Source organism: Eucyclogobius newberryi, unplaced genomic scaffold, assembly GCF_026437365.1.
Source record: "Eucyclogobius newberryi isolate DKJ021-1_F unplaced genomic scaffold, fEucNew1.0.hap1 SCAF_15, whole genome shotgun sequence".
NCBI lineage: Eukaryota > Metazoa > Chordata > Actinopteri > Gobiiformes > Gobiidae > Eucyclogobius > Eucyclogobius newberryi.
Genome location: NW_027315779.1, coordinates 378560 through 403193, shown reverse-complemented (window position 1 = coordinate 403193; position 24634 = coordinate 378560). Strand labels below are relative to the sequence as shown.

General features: G+C 46.1%; 1 protein-coding gene across 3 annotated transcripts in view; it reads right to left on the bottom strand.

The window, feature by feature from the left end:
- The window catches only part of dpysl3 (dihydropyrimidinase like 3), an 82924-nt gene extending 58606 nt beyond the window's left edge, over window positions 1-24318 (bottom strand). The window contains exon 1 of one of the 3 annotated variants that reach the window (XM_072445682.1): window positions 23906-24318. In XM_072445682.1, coding sequence (XP_072301783.1) covers window positions 23906-24292 — 387 coding nt within the window. In that variant the 5' untranslated portion in view covers window positions 24293-24318. Of the gene's footprint in view, window positions 1-13454; window positions 13475-13699; window positions 13797-23905 lie in introns of those variants that run through there. The other 2 variants (XM_072445683.1, XM_072445684.1) reach the window with 2 other exon arrangements.
- Between the last annotated feature and the right edge of the window lie 316 nt (window positions 24319-24634).

Sequence of the window (24634 nt, the reverse complement as noted above, 5' to 3'; positions counted from 1 at the left end):
TTAGCCGTTAGCCATTGGCCATTAGCCATTAGCCGCAGCGTAATCGGCTAATTATGCAATTGGAAAGGTTTAAGTTTGAAATATCCACATTTACCGACGACCCACCAGCAAGTGATCGGTTTACAGTTTGTTTTTTTACGACGCCGATCGCAAACACGGCAAGTCTATTATAGTCAGTAACCATGGAAACGCTTTAAATTAGCATTATCGACCTTAGCATGAGCCGACTCCTCTAAGGACACTTTATTAGCAGGGGAAAAAGGCCGTCATGAAGAAATGAATGACACAAACCTCACTATTTATTTATTTTATTATATATATATTTAATATTTATTACAAAAAAAATGCTACGGTTTCCGACTGGACTGACATTTTAATTGACGATGGATGATTCATTTAAAAAAGGACACATATGACGTTTGTGTTGGATCATTTTATCTGCCTTTATTTTCATTGAACGTCTTTTTCTCTCCCTGCGACAAGTTGGCCACTGTCCAGGATGTACCCCGCCTAAGGCCCGAAGTCACTGGGATAGGCTCCAGTCACCCGCGACCCCGAAAGGGAACAAGCGGTAGAAAATGGATAGGTCTTTTTCTCTCTTTCTCTCTCTCTGGTCGTGTTTTGAACATTTAAATAAAACTATTTAATTAAATCAACCCCAAAAAAAATGCTGGATCAAACTTGATAAGACTTTTATTTGTTTTAATCCAAAGCTGTTCTGTCGTCAAATGGAAGAGAAATGACTTGGACAGAACTCCTTTAATGTTAATTGTGTTCTTGTTGACGCGGCGCAAAGGCGTAAACGTAGCTTGATGTGAGAACTGAAGAAGTTCAAATGAGGCTAAAAACACACACAACATTAGCTGCGTTTGTCTCCAGGGCTGTTGATGAGGACGTGTCTAAAAGCTCCGTAAAAGGATGACGCGGCGTCAAATGAATAAATTCAAGGGGGGAAAACTGGCAAACCCAAAGCCCTAAACACCCATCCAACAGACGGCACCCGGGGGGCCGCTCTGAACTGTGTGGACGGGGCCAGTTTGACAGGAAGCAGTGGGAGAGGGGAAGGAGTCATCCCAAATGTGCTTCGAGCTTGTTGCTGCGGGAACCCAAATATTTACCTCGACCAAAAAACGGCGCAGGGTTTTTTTCTTTTTCTCCTGCTCTTTCTGGGAAACGGACAATGATCTGCATCTGTCCACGCGAATCGCCGTAAAAAAAAACAACCAGCTCGACGAGTCTTTGGAAAGGGGTCAAAGCGATGTCGTTTGAGGTCACGTTTGTGCAAGAAACGTGATTTTACGAGGGAAAAGCAGCACTTCTCACGGCTTTAAAGACTTTAAACACACCTATTGTGGCACAAACGCTGTAAAGAGCCAAGAATAGCTCAAAATCTATTTAAATCCATCCATGCGGTGTAATGAAAGTACTTGATAACTGAGCTTGATCTTCCCAATCTCCGCACAGCAAAGATTAGCATATTAACATGTTTTTTTAGTAACAAAATGTGTTGTTTTTGCTAAGCATCATAAAATACCCGAATCATATTACCAGTTATCATATTGTGTCCTTGTAACTACATTTTAAACACTGGCTTCGAGATTCCCGTCCGATTAACGCTCATGAACAGAATTTTTTTTTATTGAAATATAAGAAACTTGAATAAATGATGATTTCAGAGAACATTTTTACGCCACGAAACAGAAAAACAAACTCAAACTTTAGCCGGTACAGTACGCACGACATTTTAAAGGTACACAATGTCACTTTTCTGGTGGAATTGCTTGTCTCCATGGAGATCGGGGCTGTATCCAACCATTTCTAGTGGTTAATGATGCGCTTGGGTCTTTTTACCGGAGCCGATCGTCTGTTAGTGTTTTTGGAGCGGCGTTCAGACTTTAGAGGAACAAACGTGTCTATTTGGTGTGTGAAATGACATCATGTTCATGAAATAAAATACAATTGTTTTTGTTTCCATAGAGACCACATGAAATAGAATCAAATGTTGAAATGAATTTAGTCTGAGAAAAAACAAGCATTTTTTTGTCATATCGCCGAGCCCTAAAAGAGATGTCACTGCTATACTTGGAATGTCCCACACTGAGGCATTAAACGTATCTTTCTCCATGGAGACAAGCAGGTCCAGTTACAGGTCAGATCCGTGGAGAGGCGACGTGCTCTCAGTAATTGGGTTTTGGAGCCACAAAATCATCCGTAATGAAGTAAATGCTGCGTAGAAACTTGAATGCCATACTGCGGAACATTCTACGCATTCTGTGTCACTTAATGTAGTTTAAAGGAGACATATGACGCAAACTCAACATTAATGAACGTTCAACTTTGTTACAACAGTGTTTCCTCATCAGTCGTTTACGCAAAGTTGTATTTTGGTCGATTCACGTACGTTGGCATTGTGTGCTGTGTTGTCCTCCAACTGAGGCTCGAGTGCGCCAAAAATACCTATTTTCACCTACCCCCCGTCCCCGCCCACATCCCTGTACTTTGCTGTGACTATTTCAAAGATGAATACACGTGTTGAGTGGGGGAAAAAAGGTCACGTAGACACTTTTTTTAGGAATAAAAACGTGACAATCTGCTGCTTGTTACGGGGAGAGGTCACTGCGAAGAGGCGGGGCTTATAACTGCGAAGAGGCGGGGCTTGTCACGGCGAAGAGGCGGGGCTTGTCACTGTGAAGAGGCGGTACTTATCACTGTGAGGTCCTGCAGTTTTGATCGGGAATTCAATGGACCCGTTTCTGTCACTAAGCCTTTTCAGATCACTATCGCCGTATTAGTTTCATTATCAAACAACTATGAAAATGAATCACAAAAAAGCAGAAATATCACTTAATCTATTCTTTTTGCAGCATTCTTTTATTTTATTTTCCTTTTGCACATCTTCAAAACAGCATTCGTGATCTGCATGTCTATATTTTCCCGCCTCTTCTCCTTTAAAACCAGCTCAGGCCGACGTCTACTCACTCGAAAACAAATAAATCACCAGTATTTTGGTTGCCATGGCGCGTCTGGGTGGCCCGCGGCATTGTCCGTTGGTTCAGTTCGACTAGAGAGAGAGAGAGAGAGAGAGAGGTGGGAGGGCAGCATTTACCCCTGAATTTGCGCCCAGCGATGCTCTTTTCCAGCTGGACGGGCTTAACGTTGACAGGGAGCAGCCTAAAACAGCAATATATGACTTGCACTATGAGTGTTTTGGCCGCCAGAGCGAAAGGGGAAGAGCCACGCCCTAAAAAGCTGACAGTCGGTCCAGCTCGGAGGGAGACGGGAGGAAACAGCTGCGTGAGAGGGGCCACTGCCAGCGGAGTGCAAGCGGGATGGGGCACGGGCGCAGGTATAATGAGCTTTTAATGTGTTTTTATGAGTAAGACTAAGGGTTGCTATGTAAACACTGGGTTAAAAATAAGGTGAACGCCGTTTGGCACAGTTTGGGGATGAAAATAGAGAAATGTTGGCCCCATTTCAGTCTTTTACGCCGCACTATGTTGAATGAAAATCATCTTAAAATCCAGATGACCTGCTTTGGATCATAATTTCATGAAAAAAGGAGTGTAGAATTCAAAAAACGCTACAAAAAGCGCGGATTAAAAAAGGGAAAACCGTCGATTAAAGGTATAAGTTGATATTTTTTAACGTGTGTGATTAATCGAACAGGTATTTCACGTTTGTCTGATGATCAAACGTCAGCTAACCTCAACGTTTGAAGACACGTTTCTGTTGGACCGACATAATTGTGAAAATCGCTCTCATGATACTAAAATATTGAGATTTTTGTTGTTGTTAATGTCGCCCAAAACAAGAACAAAAACATCTACTTTGACGCTTGTGTTTTACTAGTGAAAATTGTAAGAAACTCGCAACCATTTTGAGATTTTGAATTTGAACTTGGGGATCTGAGTTGAACTGTCCGATCCAAACATTCGTCTCTGTGACAACGACATCATCTTTGCTTTATGTGTGACTCGACCACCTTTTTTCCCAGCATTTCTGCCGACGGATGGAGGAACTGGCACATCTTCACCTCAGACTGGCCACAAGTGAAGAGCACATTTTCATTCAGAATAGTCTGTTGTTTCTGTGCAAAGATGTCTGCGTCTTCAGGAAAATAGGACAAATGTAAAAAATGCCACTTACTACGACAGACAGACAGTGGCCGGCACGATAAAACGTACAGAGCTTTTACTACCACTACTATTACTACTACCAATGATAATACTTTTACTATCGTATTTTTCTCCAGCCAAAAATGCATAATAGAGAAGAAAAAATCATATATAAGTCGCTTTGTTTTGGGAAATTTATTTGATAAAAATCCAAGAACATTTCATCGGTAAATGCAGTTTAAAATAATAACATTAGAGAACATGGTGAATAGGTGTACGTATGCTAACGCTAACACCTTCAGCTACATGACGTATGCTAACGCTAACACCTTCAGCTACATGACGTATGCTAACGCTAACACCTTCAGCTACATGACGTATGCTAATGCTAACACCTTCAGCTACATAACGTATGCTAACGCTAACACCTTCAGCTACATGACGTATGCTAACGCTAACACCTTCAGCTACATGACGTATGTTAACGCTAACACCTTCAGCTACATGACGTATGCTAACGCTAACACCTTCAGCTACATGACGTATGTTAACGCTAACACCTTCAGCTACATGACGTATGCTAACGCTAACACCTTCAGCTACATGACGTATGCTAACGCTAACACCTTCAGCTACATGACGTATGCTAATGCTAACACCTTCAGCTACATGACGTATGCTAACACTAACACCTTCAGCTACATGACATATGCTAATGCTAACACCTTCAGCTACATGATGTATGCTAACGCTAACACCTTCAGCTACATGACGTATGCTAATGCTAACACCTTCAGCTACATGACGTATGCTAACGCTAACACCTTCAGCTACATGACGTATGCTAACACTAACACCTTCAGCTACATGACGTATGCTAACGCTAACACCTTCAGCTACATGACGTATGCTAACGCTAACACCTTCAGCTACATGACGTATGCTAACGCTAACACCTTCAGCTACATGACGTATGCTAACGCTAACACCTTCAGCTACATGAGGCACAGACAGAACTGTGGTAAGTGTCTGGTATGTTAACGTAACATATGAACTCCACAAACTCCAGAGGAAGAGGAAGTGCAGATTCTTCTTCTGCGTCGCTTAGAGCCTAGAGCGCCCTCTTGTGGTTGTCAGTGTGAACCTCTCACGTCATTCGTAGCCTGGAAGGAACAGGGTGAAATGTGCAGGATTATGTTGTGCTGAGGCCGATCTCACAAATGCGGCGAGATAATTCTGTCCATCCATTATTATTTGAACGAACGCAATTAGCACATTGAAGTAGCCACAAAAAAACATAATTTCTTCCACAAACAATAATATTCTCCAGCTTTTCACGTCCCTTAGTTCAGGTCTGTACAAACACACTCTGAAATATACCTAGTACATGCAGATAAATTGTCAAATTGTCTGTTTCTAATCATGAAACGTTTTTATCGCTCGAGAACCAGGAAGTAGCGCTGCTGTTCTTCCGAAAGTAGCGAAAGTCGTTTGTAAACTCATCGCGGTGCTAAGTTTGGACGCAAACTGCGCTCAAACTATCCAGGCTACCGTATTTTCCGGACTATAAGGCGCACCAGCCAAAAAAGGCGAATAGAGAAGAAGAAAAAAATATATATAAGTTGTACTGGAGTATGAAACACGGTGTGAAAATAACAAATAATATCACATATAAGTCGCTCCGGAGGATAAGTGTAAGTATAAGTCTAAATATAAGTATAAGTCGCACCTCGGCCAAAACAATGAAAAAAGGTGCGACTTATAGTCTGGAAAATACGGTACTTCTGTTTTTCACATTTTTGAGACGGTGAAAAAATGGGTACCGCGCCTTTAAATGTGCGCGCGGCTCTACTGACCGTGCACTCGTTAATGATCCGACTGCCGATGATGTCATGTATGTAAGTGTTGTGTTATTATGTGGCGAGCCAGGTTTCGGGCGGTTGATCACGACTCGGTCTGTTTGGTTTGCGGTCGCGTCTTCGCCCGGCGGAGGAGGATTAGGTTTTTCATCCTGTTTGACCTAAATCGACTTTTTCCACGCATTTTAGTCCCGGGAGGATTTATTTGTTTGTCACAGCAACATTTTCTGACGATGACCAGACAACGAGTGTCAATAATGAAGTAATAGTCATCAATGGACATTCATAGAGTAAGCAATATCCATCAACTTCTTCTTTATTACAGTGGTCGACTGGTCAAACAATTATTATTATATTATTGTGCATTGGGAGAGCGGTAATTAACCCAACTAAAAAATGTTTGAAAAAAGATTATAAAGTCTCTATGACGATGTACAAGCAGCGTCTGTCGGTCAAATTGAGTTAAAAATCTCATATTCACTGGATATTTGTGCTCTAAACTAATCTCTAACTAATTAATCTTAATAACTGCCAGATTTCAACAATCAAGAACATCGAACGTTAAAAAAATAAAATGAATAATAATAAAATAAAATTAATAAAATAAATAAATTAAATAAATTAAATAAAATAAATGTCTAATTAGCAGCAAAATGAGGTTATGCAGAATAAAACATGAACAAGGGCCCAATAAATAGGAAAAATGATCACTGAGACTTTTTTTATTACTTAATCAACCAATTTAAAGTTGCAATATGGTGACTGAGGGTTTCAAGATGGAGAATATTTATAACTAAAGTGTATTAGTGATTAAAATTAGAAGTAGTTTATTCTTGATTGACATTTTGATTTAATAATGCCACTGTCTTTGTTATAAGAGGTCTTTCCGTATGTGTTTTAGAGCACGTAAAGTCCAGATAACGACAATTATGATTATTAAAACACGATTACTCATCACGATTAGGTGATTCGTCGTTGCAGCTCTCAACATTTTCATTGATATATAACGCCAGACGCACTTTCGGATGCGGTCAATGGCTTGGATACAAAAGTGCGCTTACTAAATATGATGGACCTATACATCGTCAACTGACCTAATTATTCATAAAAATGAGTATTAATGACGTGAAATGCTGCTCAAATTACTTGCGATCATCACAAATCATGACAAAACTGTGGACGCCTGTGACTCACAACTCCATCTGGTGGCGAAAAGTGAAATAACATTGTTTTCGGATACATATACAAGACAATAGTAGCGAAATTTGAGGCACACTGTGAAAGTAGACATTGTTCGGCTTCATCTCGCTGAAAACCCGATCTTCTTTTTCCCCAAATCCTGCCCGGACCCACTTTCTACACATGCCACTCGTAACGGGGCCGTACGGACTGCGCAGAGAGACCCGCCGTCGCCCCTCTGGTATCACGTGGTCGCCCGGGCGCCCCTCGCTCATTCGCCCGCCCGAGATTAGAGCAGCGACGGCGGGCACTTTACGAAGCCTTGAATACAAACGGGACCGCGGGCGATTCGAGAAAACACTATTGCAAGTTTGCCATTCGAATTTTCCGAAGTTTCACATCGACGTGGAGGATTTCAAACATGTCCAGGAACAGGAACGTTTGAGACTGAAATATGAACTGCTGAACTAATACGAGAAGTCTAAACCGCAATAAAACTACGTGGACTAGTGTCGTCACCAGACTAAAATGTCAAACTCAATTTCCACACTAAGGAATAAGAACAATACTCGATGCTGACGTCAATACCACGGACATTGAGTGATCATTTTGTTTTTTTTTTAGAACATATAAAGGACAGAAAACATATATAAAATACAAAAGGACACACAAGTAGCACAGAAGAAGAAAACACCATCTAGTCCAAAGTCTGGTACAGTTGTCCATTTCCAAATCAAGTCCAAATGTTTTTGTTTTTTTTTCATTTTCCATTTGTCTGTTTCCATGTCAGACTGATTTTTCAACATGAAATAAAAGCACTTTTGCCATGTTTCCGTCTGGTCTTAAAGGAATAATGGACGATTTTTCGCAGATTTGAGAACTCAAGCGGAAGTGCGCATGCGGAAGCAGAGAAAAGCTTCACGGCGACACGTGCGTTTGTTTATGAGCGCAACGGATCGCATCGCATCTCTCATCTCCGTCCACGCCACATGGAAACGAGACTCAGATTTGGCGCCAAAAAATCGTCCATTACGCCTTTAAACTAGCTCTGATAAACTTTAAAACTCTCCAGGAAAGGTCACATTTCGTCATGTTTATGTGTATTGTGTCCAGATTATTAGGATTATCGATAATTGTGACAATTCAGGTCACAATATAATCCTAAAAAGTAAAAAAGATATATAATTGTGACATTTTAGAAGCAAAAGTAAGTCTTTTTAAAATCCCAAATATTAAATAACGTTTTTTTGATCTGGCTGTTATTATTATATTTAACTTTATTTTCTCTTTCAGAAAGTTCAGTGTTGTAAAGCCGCTCACAAACAATAAAACAATCGTTAAACCAGGACGTTTTTTCTCACAATAATCGCAACACTAAAACTTGACATCGTTACATCCTTAATTGATACTAATGCGTATCTAATTTATTTATTTTTTTAAATATTTTTTTTTATATATCATAGATCAGCAAAAATAAATCAACAACACAACAACAACAACAATAGACAAAATCCACATACAAAAATGCTAAAATACCCCTACAAAAAAACACAAAACACGCAAAAAATCCCCAGAAAACAGAAAAAAACAACACTAAAAACCTTCACAAAAAACACACAAAACCCACAAAAAAAGTCACAAAGAGCGAGTTGGACCAGGGAGAACATGAGGCAAGTCAAGGAGTCAAAGTAAAAAATCAGGGAGTGGCACCAGAAAAAAGAAAGAAAAAAAAGCATATTACAATCTGAATAATTGTCCCAATTTGTCCATTGTTTTGTTTTGTGTTTTGTCTCTTTTTAGGATGAGTCCTGAGGTTATTCTTCTCCATTGTGCTTAATGTCTGTCCGAGCTCTTTGCAGCGTTTGCAGATGCGTCGTCAGAAACATTTACTGCGACCGCTCACTCAAATCGCCCGGTGACCGATCTCTTCTGCTCGACCACACGGGACCCCAGACTCCGCCCGTCTCCCTCATCTGCAGTGCAACACGCCCGGGCGTCACCGAGGGCAACGCAGACTTCCCCTGACCTCACCCACACACAGGCGGCAGCAGCGACCCGTTGCCAGGCACAGTGTCTCTGCCATGGAGTCGATATTAAATGGGCGTGTCCGGCTGCTCCTCCCTGTCCTCCCCCTTCCTCCCTCTCCCCCCCTTCCTGTCTGTCCTCCCCCTTCCTCCCTCTCCTCCCCCCTTCCTCCCTGTCCTCCCCCTTCTCCCCCCTTCCTCCCTCTCCTCCCCCCTTCCTCCCTCTCCTCCCCCTTCCTCCCTCTCCTCCCCCCTTCCTGTCTGTCCTCCCCCCTTCCTGTCTGTCCTCCCCCTTCCTCCCTGTCCTCCCCCTTCTCCCCCCTTCCTCCCTCTCCTCCCCCCTTCCTCCCTGTCCTCCCCCCTTCCTCCCTCTCCTCCCCCCTTCCTCCCTCTCCTCCCCCCTTCCTCCCTGTCCCCCCCTTCCTCCCTGTCCTCCCCCTTTCCACCCTGTCCTCCCCCTGCCTCCCTGTCCTCCCCCTGCCTCCCTGTCCTCCCCCTGCCTCCCTGTCCTCCCCCTGCCCCCCTGTCCTCCCCCTTCCTCCCTGTCCTCCCCTTCCTCCCTGTCCTCCCCCTGCCTCCCTGTCCTCCCCCTGCCTCCCTGTCCTCCCCCTGCCCCCCTGTCCTCCCCCTGCCTCCCTGTCCTCCCCCTGCCTCCCTGTCCTCCCCCTGCCCCCCTGTCCTCCCCCTGCCTCCCTGTCCTCCCCCTGCCCCCCTGTCCTCCCCCTGCCTCCCTGTCCTCCCCCTTCCTCCCTGTCCTCCCCTTCCTCCCTGTCCTCCCCCTTCCTCCCTGTCCTCCCCTTCCTCCCTGTCCTCCCCCTGCCTCCCTGTCCTCCCCCTGCCTCCCTGTCCTCCCCCTGCCCCCCTGTCCTCCCCCTTCCTCCCTGTCCTCCCCCTGCCTCCCTGTCCTCCCCCTGCCCCCCTGTCCTCCCCCTTCCTCCCTGTCCTCCCCCTGCCTCCCTGTCCTCCCCCTGCCCCCCTGTCCTCCCCCTGCCTCCCTGTCCTCCCCCTTCCTCCCTGTCCTCCCCTTCCTCCCTGTCCTCCCCCTGCCTCCCTGTCCTCCCCCTGCCTCCCTGTCCTCCCCCTGCCCCCCTGTCCTCCCCCTTCCTCCCTGTCCTCCCCCTGCCTCCCTGTCCTCCCCCTGCCTCCCTGTCCTCCCCCTGCCTCCCTGTCCTCCCCCTGCCTCCCTGTCCTCCCCTTCCTCCCTGTCCTCCCCTTCCTCCCTGTCCTCCCCCTGCCTCCCTGTCCTCCCCCTTCCTCCCTGTCCTCCCCCTGCCCCCCTGTCCTCCCCTTCCTCCCTGTCCTCCCCCTGCCCCCCTGTCCTCCCCCTTCCTCCCTGTCCTCCCCCTGCCTCCCTGTCCTCCCCCTGCCCCCCTCTCCTCCCCCTGCCTCCCTGTCCTCCCCCTGCCTCCCTGTCCTCCCCCTGCCTCCCTGTCCTCCCCCTTCCTCCCTGTCCTCCCCTTCCTCCCTGTCCTCCCCCTGCCTCCCGGTCCTCCCCCTGCCTCCCTGTCCTCCCCCTGCCCCCCTGTCCTCCCCCTTCCTCCCTGTCCTCCCCCTGCCTCCCTGTCCTCCCCCTGCCCCCCTGTCCTCCCCCTGCCTCCCTGTCCTCCCCCTTCCTCCCTGTCCTCCCCTTCCACCCTGTCCTCCCCCTGCCTCCCTGTCCTCCCCCTGCCTCCCTGTCCTCCCCCTGCCCCCCTGTCCTCCCCCTTCCTCCCTGTCCTCCCCCTGCCTCCCTGTCCTCCCCCTGCCCCCCTGTCCTCCCCCTGCCTCCCTGTCCTCCCCCTGCCTCCCTGTCCTCCCCTTCCTCCCTGTCCTCCCCTTCCTCCCTGTCCTCCCCCTGCCTCCCTGTCCTCCCCCTGCCTCCCTGTCCTCCCCCTGCCTCCCTGTCCTCCCCCTTCCTCCCTGTCCTCCCCCTGCCTCCCTGTCCTCCCCCTGCCTCCCTGTCCTCCCCCTGCCCCCCTGTCCTCCCCCTTCCTCCCTGTCCTCCCCCTGCCTCCCTGTCCTCCCCCTGCCCCCCTGTCCTCCCCCTGCCCCCCTGTCCTCCCCCTTCCTCCCTGTCCTCCCCCTGCCCCCCTGTCCTCCCCCTGCCCCCCTGTCCTCCCCTTCCTCCCTGTCCTCCCCCTGCCCCCCTGTCCTCCCCCTTCCTCCCTGTCCTCCCCCTGCCTCCCTGTCCTCCCCCTGCCCCCCTCTCCTCCCCCTGCCTCCCTGTCCTCCCCCTGCCTCCCTGTCCTCCCCCTGCCTCCCTGTCCTCCCCCTTCCTCCCTGTCCTCCCCTTCCTCCCTGTCCTCCCCCTGCCTCCCTGTCCTCCCCCTGCCTCCCTGTCCTCCCCCTGCCCCCCTGTCCTCCCCCTTCCTCCCTGTCCTCCCCCTGCCTCCCTGTCCTCCCCCTGCCCCCCTGTCCTCCCCCTGCCTCCCTGTCCTCCCCCTGCCTCCCTGTCCTCCCCCTGCCCCCCTGTCCTCCCCCTGCCTCCCTGTCCTCCCCCTGCCTCCCTGTCCTCCCCCTGCCTCCCTGTCCTCCCCCTGCCCCCCTGTCCTCCCCCTGCCTCCCTGTCCTCCCCCTGCCCCCCTGTCCTCCCCCTTCCTCCCTGTCCTCCCCCTGCCTCCCTGTCCTCCCCCTGCCCCCCTGTCCTCCCCCTGCCTCCCTGTCCTCCCCCTGCCTCCCTGTCCTCCCCCTGCCCTCCCCCTTCCTCCCTGTCCTCCCCCTGCCTCCCTGTCCTCCCCCTGCCCCCCTGTCCTCCCCCTGCCCCCCTGTCCTCCCCCTGCCTCCCTGTCCTCCCCCTGCCTCCCTGTCCTCCCCCTTCCTCCCTGTCCTCCCCCTGCCTCCCTGTCCTCCCCCTGCCTCCCTGTCCTCCCCCTGCCCCCCTGTCCTCCCCCTTCCTCCCTGTCCTCCCCCTGCCTCCCTGTCCTCCCCCTGCCCCCCTGTCCTCCCCCTGCCTCCCTGTCCTCCCCCTGCCCCCCTGTCCTCCCCCTTCCTCCCTGTCCTCCCCCTGCCCCCCTGTCCTCCCCCTGCCCCCCTGTCCTCCCCTTCCTCCCTGTCCTCCCCCTGCCTCCCTGTCCTCCCCCTGCCTCCCTGTCCTCCCCCTGCCCCCCTGTCCTCCCCCTGCCTCCCTCTCCTCCCCCTGCCTCCCTGTCCTCCCCCTGCCTCCCTGTCCTCCCCCTGCCTCCCTGTCCTCCCCCTTCCTCCCTGTCCTCCCCTTCCTCCCTGTCCTCCCCCTGCCTCCCTGTCCTCCCCCTGCCTCCCTGTCCTCCCCCTGCCCCCCTGTCCTCCCCCTTCCTCCCTGTCCTCCCCCTGCCTCCCTGTCCTCCCCCTGCCCCCCTGTCCTCCCCCTGCCTCCCTGTCCTCCCCCTGCCTCCCTGTCCTCCCCCTGCCCCCCTGTCCTCCCCCTGCCTCCCTGTCCTCCCCCTTCCTCCCTGTCCTCCCCCTGCCTCCCTGTCCTCCCCCTGCCTCCCTGTCCTCCCCCTGCCCCCCTGTCCTCCCCCTGCCTCCCTGTCCTCCCCCTGCCTCCCTGTCCTCCCCCTGCCCCCCTGTCCTCCCCCTTCCTCCCTGTCCTCCCCCTGCCCCCCTGTCCTCCCCCTGCCTCCCTGTCCTCCCCCTGCCTCCCTGTCCTCCCCCTGCCTCCCTGTCCTCCCCCTGCCTCCCTGTCCTCCCCCTGCCTCCCTGTCCTCCCCCTGCCTCCCTGTCCTCCCCCTCTCAGTCAATGCACCAGCAACACAAGCCCCTGCACAACAGACTCTGATGTACTGAAACTAGCTCCATTTTGTGGTGAAAGTGGTGTTTTTAGGAGTGAATTCAAACATAAAAAGGCACGCTTAGACTTTAGCTGTTGCCGTTGACATTAGGCGGAGAGACAATATAGTACACAATTGCAAAGCTGTTTAAGATGAGGAAATTTAGAAATAAGGCGAAAGATGCATGTGTTAAGTATAAAAGAAGGTTTGAAGAATTGTTGTTGAGGGCTTGTTGTTCAGCTGTTTGTGCTAAAATGGTAGAACAAAATGAAAGAAATGTAATTGTACAAGTCATTGATGATGATTAATCCAATGTCTACAATGTTTTTTTGTTAACTCGTTCCCTTCTTTTACTTAAATTCACCCAAGAGGAATTAACCAGACCATCATCTATCGCAGACATAGAGCAGAAGAAAACACAAAAAGGCTTCATAAATGCTGACATAGCTTAAAAATAAATAGAAAAACAAAGCCTAAATCGTTGTTACGGTTGACAAGGGCGAGCCGGTTCGTCACGTGTGCGCAGGCAAAAAAAAAAAAAAAAATACGCACCGCTCCAACAAAGAAAGATGCGGGACGCCTTTAAGAAAACGCCTTATTCCTCTGCACTGGCTGTCACCATGGCAGCGAGGCGCGCCCACACACACACACACACACACACAATGCGACGCGAATTACACCCCGTCCCGCCCCGGTGTCGGCCCGTTAGTGCACCGCGCCGCCCCGCAGCCTGCACGCGCGGCTCGCCTCTTTTCACGCGGCCGCGCGCGGCATCGGCAATAAACCCGCGCACTCACCGTGATCTTCGGGATGTTCTTTTTTCCTTGGTTATACATGGTGTCGGGGCCGGTGCCGGGCTCAGGAGCTCGTGGTACCGGGTGCGTGTGTTTGATTCGCGCGTGTGTATTGTCCCCGCGTGTCCGGTGATGGTCCCCGCGTGTCCGGTGATGGTCCCCGCGTGTCCGGTGATGGTCCGGTGATGGTCCGGTGATGCTGCAGAGGATGAAAGCTGCGCCGTCTGTGCCGCTGCTGCTGCTGCTGCTGCGGAGATGGGAGTGTGGGAACGGCCAAGGCAAGAAGAGCGCACCGGCCCCTCCCTCCGGGCGCAGGCTCCGTGGAACAAAGGCAGTGTGCGAGAGTGTCCGCTAGAGGGCGCGGCGCACGCAGCGGTAACTGCTCTGTCAAAGTGACGCACGTTATCTATGGGAATCTGTAAAGAATCTGCTCCAATGATTTATTATTAGTTTTTATTATTTATTTATTTATGTGTGTATTTGTTTAAGTATACATTTATTTTTTGCTTTTGTACATTTATTTATTTATACGTGTATGTATTTGTTTTGTGTATTTATTTATGTGTTTAGGATGCATGTATTTATTTATTTAGGAATTTGTTTGTGCATTTATTTATGTATTTAGTATACATGTATTTATTAATTAATCTATGTATGTATTTGTTTATTTGTGTATTTATTTATTTATTTATTTATTGATGTTGTATTTATGTATCCAAGTATTTATTTATGTATTTGTTTGTGTATTAATGTATGTATTCATTTATTTATGTTTGCATGTATTTATTTAAACATTTATTTCTTGCTTTGTGTATTTATTTATGTGTTTGTTTGATTGTTTGTTTGTGTATTTATTTATGTATGCTATATTTATGTATTTATATTTATTCATATTATAAAACACATAACATATAACATATATATTATTAATATTATAAAACAGCATACATAAAAACACAAGACCAAGAGTGAACGCAGCTCAGGTAGATGAAAAAAATAAATAAAACAGTCACAAAAAAAAAATCATTACGTCCAAAATAAACGTCAGATTTGGTCCAGACTCGGTCATATTTGTTGCACAGTTAAATTCACTCAGTTACATTTACTCGAGTAATTGTACTTCTCAGAGTCGTTTTCAGACGCCATAGTCTACTTTTCACTCCTGTACTTCACTTGAGATATATTTGACACTAACAGAGTAAAAGTACTCTCACTTGAGTGGAAAAAACTCTGTGTTACTTGACAATATTGCTCCATCCATTGATTGGACTACTTTTTACTTCTACTATAAATTGAGTTGAAATTGAATAAGTAATGTTATCTTGAAGTAACGTCACTCTTACTCCAACACACCCTGATTTTACATCACAATATTTCTAGAAGTTACAATGATAAGAATAAATGAGTAAAATTACCAAACGTGCATGACACCCCAGCAGTAAAGTTTACATTTCTGCTATTTATGAATAATAAAAACGAATAACTTAGACTATAACTTTTAGCGATTTTGACTACTGCACATTTAGACTTTTTTATACATTTTTAACCAAAATGCTTACAAATAAAGAGTATTATTGAAGAAAATTAGAAATAGCTAATTTTGTAACATTTTGATTTAAAAATTGCACTATTTTTTGTGATAAACCGTATTTTGTACGTGTTTTAGAGTCTGATTCCGTGTTTCTACTAATGAACTTTTATATAAAATCAAATATACAAACTCTATGGACAAAGTTAAGATTGTTGAGAATTGTTGAGAAAAGGACCTTAGGCGTTCAGTCTTTCTTTTGATAAGTAATAAATATAATTAAAATAAATAAAATAAAAAATAATTGTATTTTGTATAATAATTAATACATATGAATTTGAAATATAAGAAAGGGTAGAATTAGGTTTAGGATTCTGATAAAATGCAGTGGATACTTTCATGTCTGAACTGTTCTATTTACTATGTTTATGATGTTTTCTTTGTTTCCTCTGTTTACTTTGTTTACTATGGACAACCAAATAAACGTATCATTCATAAGTCGACTCACAGTAAGAAACAGCCGCATTCATCACTCACACTAACGAGGGCCGTGCTACAGCCTCTTTAATGGACGTGTTTGATTCGCGGACAGAGAGGGGTCTTTTAGAGAGCAGCTGTCCAGGGCTCCAGACCCTCGGACCGCCCCCCCCAGAGCTTGGACATGTGTCTCTTTGTCCGGACGGCCACTCAGAGCTGCCCCGCCCCCGCCCCCTCTTCAGACTCCTCCTCCTTCTCTCTCTAATAATGACCAACTCTGATTGTTAATTATAACCAGGGCGTGTCCGGCAATAACACGCACTACAGTTTTACCACAAATGTGACCTGTAGAGAAAAATACTACAAATACTACTAATAATGTTTGCATCACATTGTATTGTATTGTGTCTGTCCTTTATTTTTCATTAAACTTTTTTTTTCAATTTTTTGAAAATAAAAACAAAATATATAATAATAAGAATAAACAATAGTAATAATAATAATAATTAAAGCCGCAAGCAGCAATGATCGGCCCTCGCCACGCAGCCGCCGCTACGCCGCCGACACGCCGCCGACACGCCGCACAAGGAGGGGGCGCTAACGCGCCCCAATTGTCCTTTTATTACATCTACTGCTGAATCTGTGACGCTGTCACATCTTCTCCCCTTTGTTTTACCATCAAAAAGCAATTTTATTTTGAATTCTTGGCAAAATGTGCGGCTTTGCCGCACAGACACCGTGACTTTTTGAATAAAAATGTGGATAACTTTTGATGGTCCACCCCTGAAGATGAGTCTCACCAAATTTCAGGTTAATAGGGCTGACGCCCTAAGAGGAGTTTGTGAAAGTATAAAGTGTAAACATGTTCTGGCAATTTCCCCATTGGAATAAAGTGGGAGGATTTGGTCATCGCTACGGCAACGCCATAACAATTATGACATGGGTCTCATTGACTTTTTTGATGGGGATTCCATGGACAAATATTTATTTATTTGTTTATGGGAGTTTTTATTTATTCATAGGAGATCTTCTACTGAAAGTGTTTTTCAGACTTCCTATAAGTGATCTGTTCTGTTCTTCTGTATCTACCTCTGTATCTACCTGCGTTGCACCAATGAGATTTCCCCATGTGGGACAATAAAGGAATATCTTATCTCCTCTTATCTTAAAATTGAGTTTTGTGTCAAATTTCATATAATTTCGCAAAACTAAACATTTAACCTCTATATAAAATCTGTAGGGGGCGCTGTGGCGCCAAATTAATTTATTTCACTTCAAGTAGGTTTAGGGCAAAGAGTTTAACAACTGATTCTAATTTGACGCTATTCGGACTTTATCTGCGCAAACGGCAGAAATGTTAAATTTGGGAGATTTCTGAAATTTTTGCTACAGTTTGCGGCTTCGCCCAAACCCACAGAGACTGTGACAGGGTCAATGTAATTTGAATAACTTTTGATGTCCCACTCCTCAGTACTATTTTCACCAAATTTCAGCTTTTTAGAGCCAACGCCCTGGGAGGAGTTCGTAAAAGTACGACGTTTGGAAAAACTCCCTAGTCATGCTTAGCCATTTTTGAACCAATATGGCCGACATTTGGTTGGGCGGACGGCGTTGCCGTGATAATATTTTTTATTTCTCTTGTCACCATCTACCTCTGCGCCAAATTTCATGATTCTACGATCAGATTTTTTTTGGGTCATTTCCCATCTCTCAATGCATTTTTGGTACATTTGGGGGCGCTGACGCGCCAATTCTTTTTATTTTAGAAAAGGGAAATAGCCAGAATGTAGAGAGGCACGATTTTTAGAGGTGTGAACATTTTTGTGACTTTTCGTCAATGTTCACTGGGTGAAAAATAGGGGGGTTTGTCCCGAGAAGAAGAAGAAGAAGAAGAAGAAGAAGAAGAAGAAGAAGAAGAAGAAGAAGAAGAAGAAGAAGAAGAAGAAGAAGAAGAAGAAGAAGAAGAAGAAGAAGAAGAAGAAGAAGAAGAAGAAGAAGAAGAAGAAGAAGAAGAAGAATATTCCGATGCGAAAACAATGTTTCCCATTTTTCAAATATCATAAACTATACATTTTCGGAAAGCGCTCGCGCTTTCCTACCTCATGGTGTGGGTCCCTGGTCACTGACGGGTACTTTCGTTACTATTGAGTGGGCTTCGCCCACTTTGTGTTTTTGGCCCTCTATACAGTAATAATGTTAAATTTTTGCATTACATGCTTATATGCACGGAACATGCAAGAGATGGGGAACGTATTCGTGAGCTACTTAGCGCAAATGAGTGCTTTACATTGGGATGACGACCGCGAAGAGCTCGTTTAGTGCGCACTTTTGCACGGGCTTCGCCCGTTTACAACGGAAATGTTCCATTTTCCTACTACTAATTAGTCTGCACGGGGCGTGCATGAGTGAAGGAGTGCGTTAGTGAGTGTTTGGAAGTGGGCGAGCGCTTTGCGCTCGATTTCGTGCGCACTACGTGCGCACTTTCGCAGCCGTGCTTCGCACGGCCTTACGAGATTAATAGGCCTCTCACCAGCTTGTGGCGCTCGGGCCTAATAATAATAGAAAAATAAATCATGACAAATATTTACGAATAAAATGAAGGCACAAAAGGTCCAAAAGTAAAGTCCCGTGTCTGTCCTTTTATTGTGTTGGGTTCGTGTTTTGTTTTATCTTTTATGGACAGTCGAGGACAGTGTGTGTGTGTGTGTGTGTGAGAGTGTGTCTGTGTGTGTGTGTGTGTGTGTGTGTGTGTGTGTGTGTGTGTGTGTGTGTCTGTGTGTGTGTGAGAGAGAGTGTGTGTGTGTGTGTGTGTGTGTGTGTGTGTGTGTGTGTGTGAGAGTGTGTGTGTGTGTGTGTGTGTGTGTGAGAGAGAGATAGAGTGTGTGTGTGTGTGTGTGTGTGTGTGTCTGTGTGTGTGTGAGAGAGAGTGTGTGTGTGTGTGTGTGTGTGTGTGTGTGAGAGTGTGTGTGTGTGTGTGTGTGTGTGTGTGTGTGTGTGAGAGAGAGATAGAGTGTGTGTGTGTCTGTGTGTGTGTGAGAGAGAGTGTGTCTGTGTGTGTGTGTGTGTGTGTGTGTGAGAGTGTGTGTGTGTGTGTGTGTGTGAGAGAGAGATAGAGTGTGTGTGTGTGTGTGTGTGTGAGAGAGTGTGTCTCTGTGTGTGTGTGTGTGTGTGTGAGAGAGAGTGTGTGTGTGTGTGTGTGTGTGTGTGAGAGAGAGATAGAGTGTGTGTGTGTGTGTGTGTGAGAGAGTGTGTGTGTGTGTGTGTGTGTGTGTGTGTGTGTGTGTGAGAGAGAGAGTGTGTCTCTGTGTGTGTGTTTGTGTGTGTGTGAGAGAGATAGTGTGTGTGAGAGAGAGAGAGAGTGTGTGTGTGTGTATGTGAGAGAGAGTGTGTCTCTGTGTGTGTGTGTGTGTGTGTGTGTGTGTATGTGAGAGAGAGTGTGTCTCTGTGTGTGTGTGTGTGTGTGTGTGTGTGAGAGAGATAGTGTGTGTGAGAGAGAGAGTGTGTGTGTGTGTGTGTGTGTGTGTGTGTGTGAGAGAGATAGTGTGTATGTGAGAGAGAGTGTGTCTCTGTGTGTGTGTGTGTGTGTGTGTGTGTATGTGAGAGAGAGTGTGTCTGTGTGTGTGTGTGTGTGTGTGTGTGTGTGTGAGAGAGAGAGTGTGTGTGTGTGTGTGTCTGTGTGTGTGAGAGAGAGAGTGTGTGTGTGTGTGTGTGTGTGTGTCTGTGTGTGTGTGAGAGAGAGTGTGTGTGTGTGTGTGTGTGTGTGTGTGTCTGTGTGTGTGTGAGAGAGAGTGTGTGTGTGATTTCGTTTGGTGACCGTCAGTTCTGTTTCTGTTCATTTATGATTTAGTTGGGCCCGAGTTTGTACAATTTAAATAATGTTGAACCTTAATTAAATTAGCTTTATTTTTTAAAGCTGCTGTCATAGCCTTTTATGTTTGGTCCACTGCACCAGAACAACAGCAAGACAAATACTGGACACTGGATTTTAAGTCGCACCTTTTTTCATAGTTTGGCCGGGGTGCGACTTATATGTGATATTATTTATTATTTTTGCACTGGCAACTGCATTTCACATGTTAAATATTTTCACACTGACAACCACAAGAGGGCGCTCTAGGCTCTAAGCGACGCAGAAGAAGAATCTGCACTTCCTCTTCCTCTGGAGTTTGTGGAGTTGTTTAGAAGTGACACAGAGGAAGAAGAATTCAGTGGATTTAGTGATTTGGGGTAAAACTGATGCTTTGGTAAACGTGTTAGCATGTTCTTTATGCTATAGTTATCTGAATAACTGTTCATATGTTACGTTAACATACCAGACAGCAGATGTTAGCATACGTACACCTTTTCAACATGTGATCTAATCTGTAATTATTTTAAACTGCATTTCAAGATGAAATGTCTGATCTTGGTCTTGGATTTTATCAAATACATTTCCCCAAGTGAGACTTATATATGTTTTTTTCTTCTCTATGATGCACGTTTTGGCTGCTGTGACTTATAATCCGGAAAATACGGTATTGTCAAAAAAAATCTATTTCGGGCCACACAAACAAGTAGTAATTAAGGTCATCATTCTCTGTATAATGACCTTAATAAATGGCCAACGCTGTAATGAGACTGAGTTGTAATTCTTCATGACAAAGTTTAAATCACCTCCTCGTTTCTCAGGAGGCGCAATGTTTCAATTCAGCATCAAACCACAAGGGGCAACGCCCGGAGGTGGACCACGTCACCGGGCACAACCTGTGACCGATGTTCAATGGCATAAAAAGGAGTCAGGGTTCAGTTCACACTCAGTTTCCCGAAGAGCAACAACAGTTCAGGAAAGACGGCTTCAGGAATCCCACGTTTGTAGACGTCAAAACACCAAACGAGACGACGATCGGCCTTTTAAAAGGAGAACAGTATTTATGAGGTTTTTCAATCAGGTTTTAGGGCATTTCACAGCACTGAGCCTGCTCTAGGTGACCAATGACTTGTTGCTGAGTGACAACTGCTGGATTTGAGTGCGGCTTTTCATACAGTGGACCATGATGTACTCATTGAGCATCTGGAGAACTGTGTAGGGATGAGGGGTTTGGCTCTTCACTGGTTTATTTCATACATAAAGCACAGAACCTACACAGTCAACGTTGGGTCATGCTCCTCTGACCTCTGGGCCTCCGCAGGGATCTATTTTGGGCCCTCTTCTTTTCTCCTTATACATGCAAACATAATGTCTCTTTTCACCGCTGATGATCTGCAATTATATCTACCTCTGTCCCTTGGGAACCAGAGCTCTATTGAAAGGCTCAGTGACTGTATCATGGACATAAACACTTGGATGGCTCAGTTTCCTACAGTTAAATGACACCAAAACTTAGGTTATTCTGTTTGGTCCGACTAAACAAACCAAAGGCCTGAGAGGAATCCTGAGCTCCCTGACCCCATTTCTGAAACCACAGGTCAGAAATCTTGGAGTGATTTTGGATCCAGAATTAGAATTTGATAAACAGGTCAATGCTGTTGTCAAGGGCAGTTTCTATCAGCTAAAAACTGTAGCAAAATTAACATAATTTTGAACTGCAGTGGACATTGAGAAAGTCACACATGCTTTTATTACTTCAAGATTGGACTATTGCAATGTCCTTTGTACTGGAATAAAGGAATCATCTCTTTTCAAGACTACAGCTAGTACAGCAGCCGCTAGACTTCTGACCGGGACAAAGAAATATGATCACATCACTCCAGCACTGCCGGCCTTACAATGGCTTCTGTCAAATTTACAATCAAGTATAAAGTGGCATTGACACACTCCGTACCCCTGGACACAAACCTGAACACACCCCGTACCCCTGGACACACCCCGTACCCCTGGACACACCCCTAGACACACCCCTGGACACACCCCGTACCCCTGGACACACCCCGTACCCCTGGACACACCCCTAGACACACCCCTGGACACACCCCGTACCCCTGGACACACCCCGTACCCCTGGACACACTCCGTACCCCTGGACACACCCCTAGACACACCCCTGGACACACCCTGTACCCCTGGACACACCCCGTACCCCTGGACACACCCCTAGACACACCCCTGGACACACCCCGTACCCCTGGACACACCCCGTACCCCTGGACACTGTCTTTTTCATTGTGAAGCACTTTTAAATGTGCTTTACAAATAAAAATGACTTACTCACTAAAAGTATCGTTTTTTTTCATCGCTGCAGATGTTTCCCATAAAAAGTATGACTGAAGCCTTTTCTATTTGAAGCTAGTACAATGTCAACGTAATATCAGCTTATTTTAAAGTCCAGGAAGTAATAAAATAATCTATATTTAGCAGAAGAGTGTGTTTGAGGTCTGAATAATGACTTAAATACAATATAAGTACTATCTGGCTGCACAGGTCCTCTCCACCCTCTTGTACTGTCTGGTCCCTCATCTCTGGTGCTGAAACCGGACTTTACAACATCCTGGCAGGGTCTGACATCTGAAAACTGTAGAAAGGTCAGGTTTTACTTCCAGATCAAATAAAAATGGACTGACGCGCTCCTCTGTTTGAAGACGAGCAGCTTCAGAGCTCGTTTTTAAGGTTGTTTTTGACCAAAGCAGCTTCACTCGTCACCGAAAACCCGACTTGTGTTTGTGCTCGTCTCGTTCAGAAGGTTGTCGCTTCAGTTGGTGGAGAAGGAACCTGTTTTGAAGTGGGCGAGGCCTGATTAATGTGTATCTGTATCGACACTAAAATGAATAAATGTGATACACTTCTCTTTTGGCATTCAAGATAAATTGGTGTCAAACGTCAGCACCAAAAGCCTCCCAGAGACGGCAATTTGAACATTTATTGAATACACCGTCCAATGTAAGTCCATTTCAAATAGATACATGTGTTTCGTGATTGTGGCCGTTCCATGTTTAATCTATTCTGCAATTCATGCGGAAGCCTTTTCTATTTGAAGCTAGTACAATGTCAACGTAATATCAGCTTATTTTAAAGTCCAGGAAGTAATAAAATAATCTATATTTAGCAGAAGAGTGTGTTTGAGGTCTGAATAATGACTTAAATACAATATAAGTACTATCTGGCTGCACAGGTCCTCTCCACCCTCTTGTACTGTCTGGTCCCTCATCTCTGGTGCTGAAACCGGACTTTACAACATCCTGGCAGGGTCTGACATCTGAAAACTGTAGAAAGGTCAGGTTTTACTTCCAGATCAAATAAAAATGGACTGACGCGCTCCTCTGTTTGAAGACGAGCAGCTTCAGAGCTCGTTTTTAAGGTTGTTTTTGACCAAAGCAGCTTCACTCGTCACCGAAAACCCGACTTGTGTTTGTGCTCGTCTCGTTCAGAAGGTTGTCGCTTCAGTTGGTGGAGAAGGAACCTGTTTTGAAGTGGGCGAGGCCTGATTAATGTGTATCTGTATCGACACTAAAATGAATAAATGTGATACACTTCTCTTTTGGCATTCAAGATAAATTGGTGTCAAACGTCAGCACCAAAAGCCTCCCAGAGACGGCAATTTGAACATTTATTGAATACACCGTCCAATGTAAGTCCATTTCAAATAGATACATGTGTTTCGTGATTGTGGCCGTTCCATGTTTAATCTATTCTGCAATTCATGCGGAAGTAGTGAAAAGGCTTTAGTTTATTTATCCAAGCAGGTTATATATATATATATATATATATATATATATATATATATATATATATATATATATATATATATATATATATATATATATATATATATGAATTTGACCCACATTTGCAAACTGAGCCCCAAAAACATCGAATGGTCGGAATGTTTAAGTGACGGGTTTAGTTCTGCTCTGTCACTTGCTACTTGCTCTTCGGTAATTCCATCTAAAGCATATTATGTATGCAGGCAAAACACATATTTAACATATTTGTGTATATTTGTATTAGTCTGGTAGGATCCTGTGCTCATGCTTCAGTTGGTTAAGGCACAAGAACTTCATCACGTGTTAAGTAAATAATAAAAGTAATAAAGTATAAAGCATAGATCAAAATGCATAAGTTAGATCTGAAGTTTATTGATGCTTTATTGTAGCTCCTTTGTAATTACGCAGCCAATTAGCAATAATTATACTGTTAATGGGAAATGAAAATAGTTAAATACAAATACTCTAAATGCAGGAAAGAGCAAACGGGCTGGAACAGCCTGATAAGGTCCAAAGTAAGTCCTGACCTTCTGTTCTCCCAGGTTCTGCAGCAGCTCTTTGTCGCGCCTGCTCCGGGTCTCGACGCTCCGGGTCTCGATGCTCCGCTCCAGAGCCCGTTCCAGACTCCTCTCCGCGCGTTTCTCCGCTCTCCTCCCCTGACCGAGTGAGTTCCAGCCGTCACTGCCCGGGCCCCGCGCCCTCTGCCCGGTCTCCCTCCTCACGGACCCCGGCGTGCTTTGGCCAACACTCAGCGCGTCAAAGTCAATGCTCTTCCCATCAAACGCGTCCTGGACGCTGCAGAACAAGCCGCCGTACTTCTGTCTGGGGACCTGGTCCGCGGTGCCCGGTCGGGCGAGGTACACGGGCAGGTCGTGTTCGTCTGCGATGTCCCGGTTTGTCTGGCGCTCCGCCATCGCGCGCCCTGCTGCTCCCAACGCGACTGGAGACGGGGCAGCGCGCGGGGGCTGCGTGGAGACTGTGCGCGCGTGACTGAACACTGAAGACCAACCCTGAAGACCAACACTGAAGATCAACACTGAAGACCAACACTGAAGACCAACACTGAAGATCAACACTGGAGACCAACACTGAAGATCAACACTGAAGACCAACACTGAAGACCAACACTGAAGACCAACACTGAAGATCAACACTGGAGACCAACACTGAAGACCAACACTGAAGACCAACACTGAAGATCAACACTGAAGACCAACACTGAAGACCAACATTGAGGACCAACACTGAAGACCAAC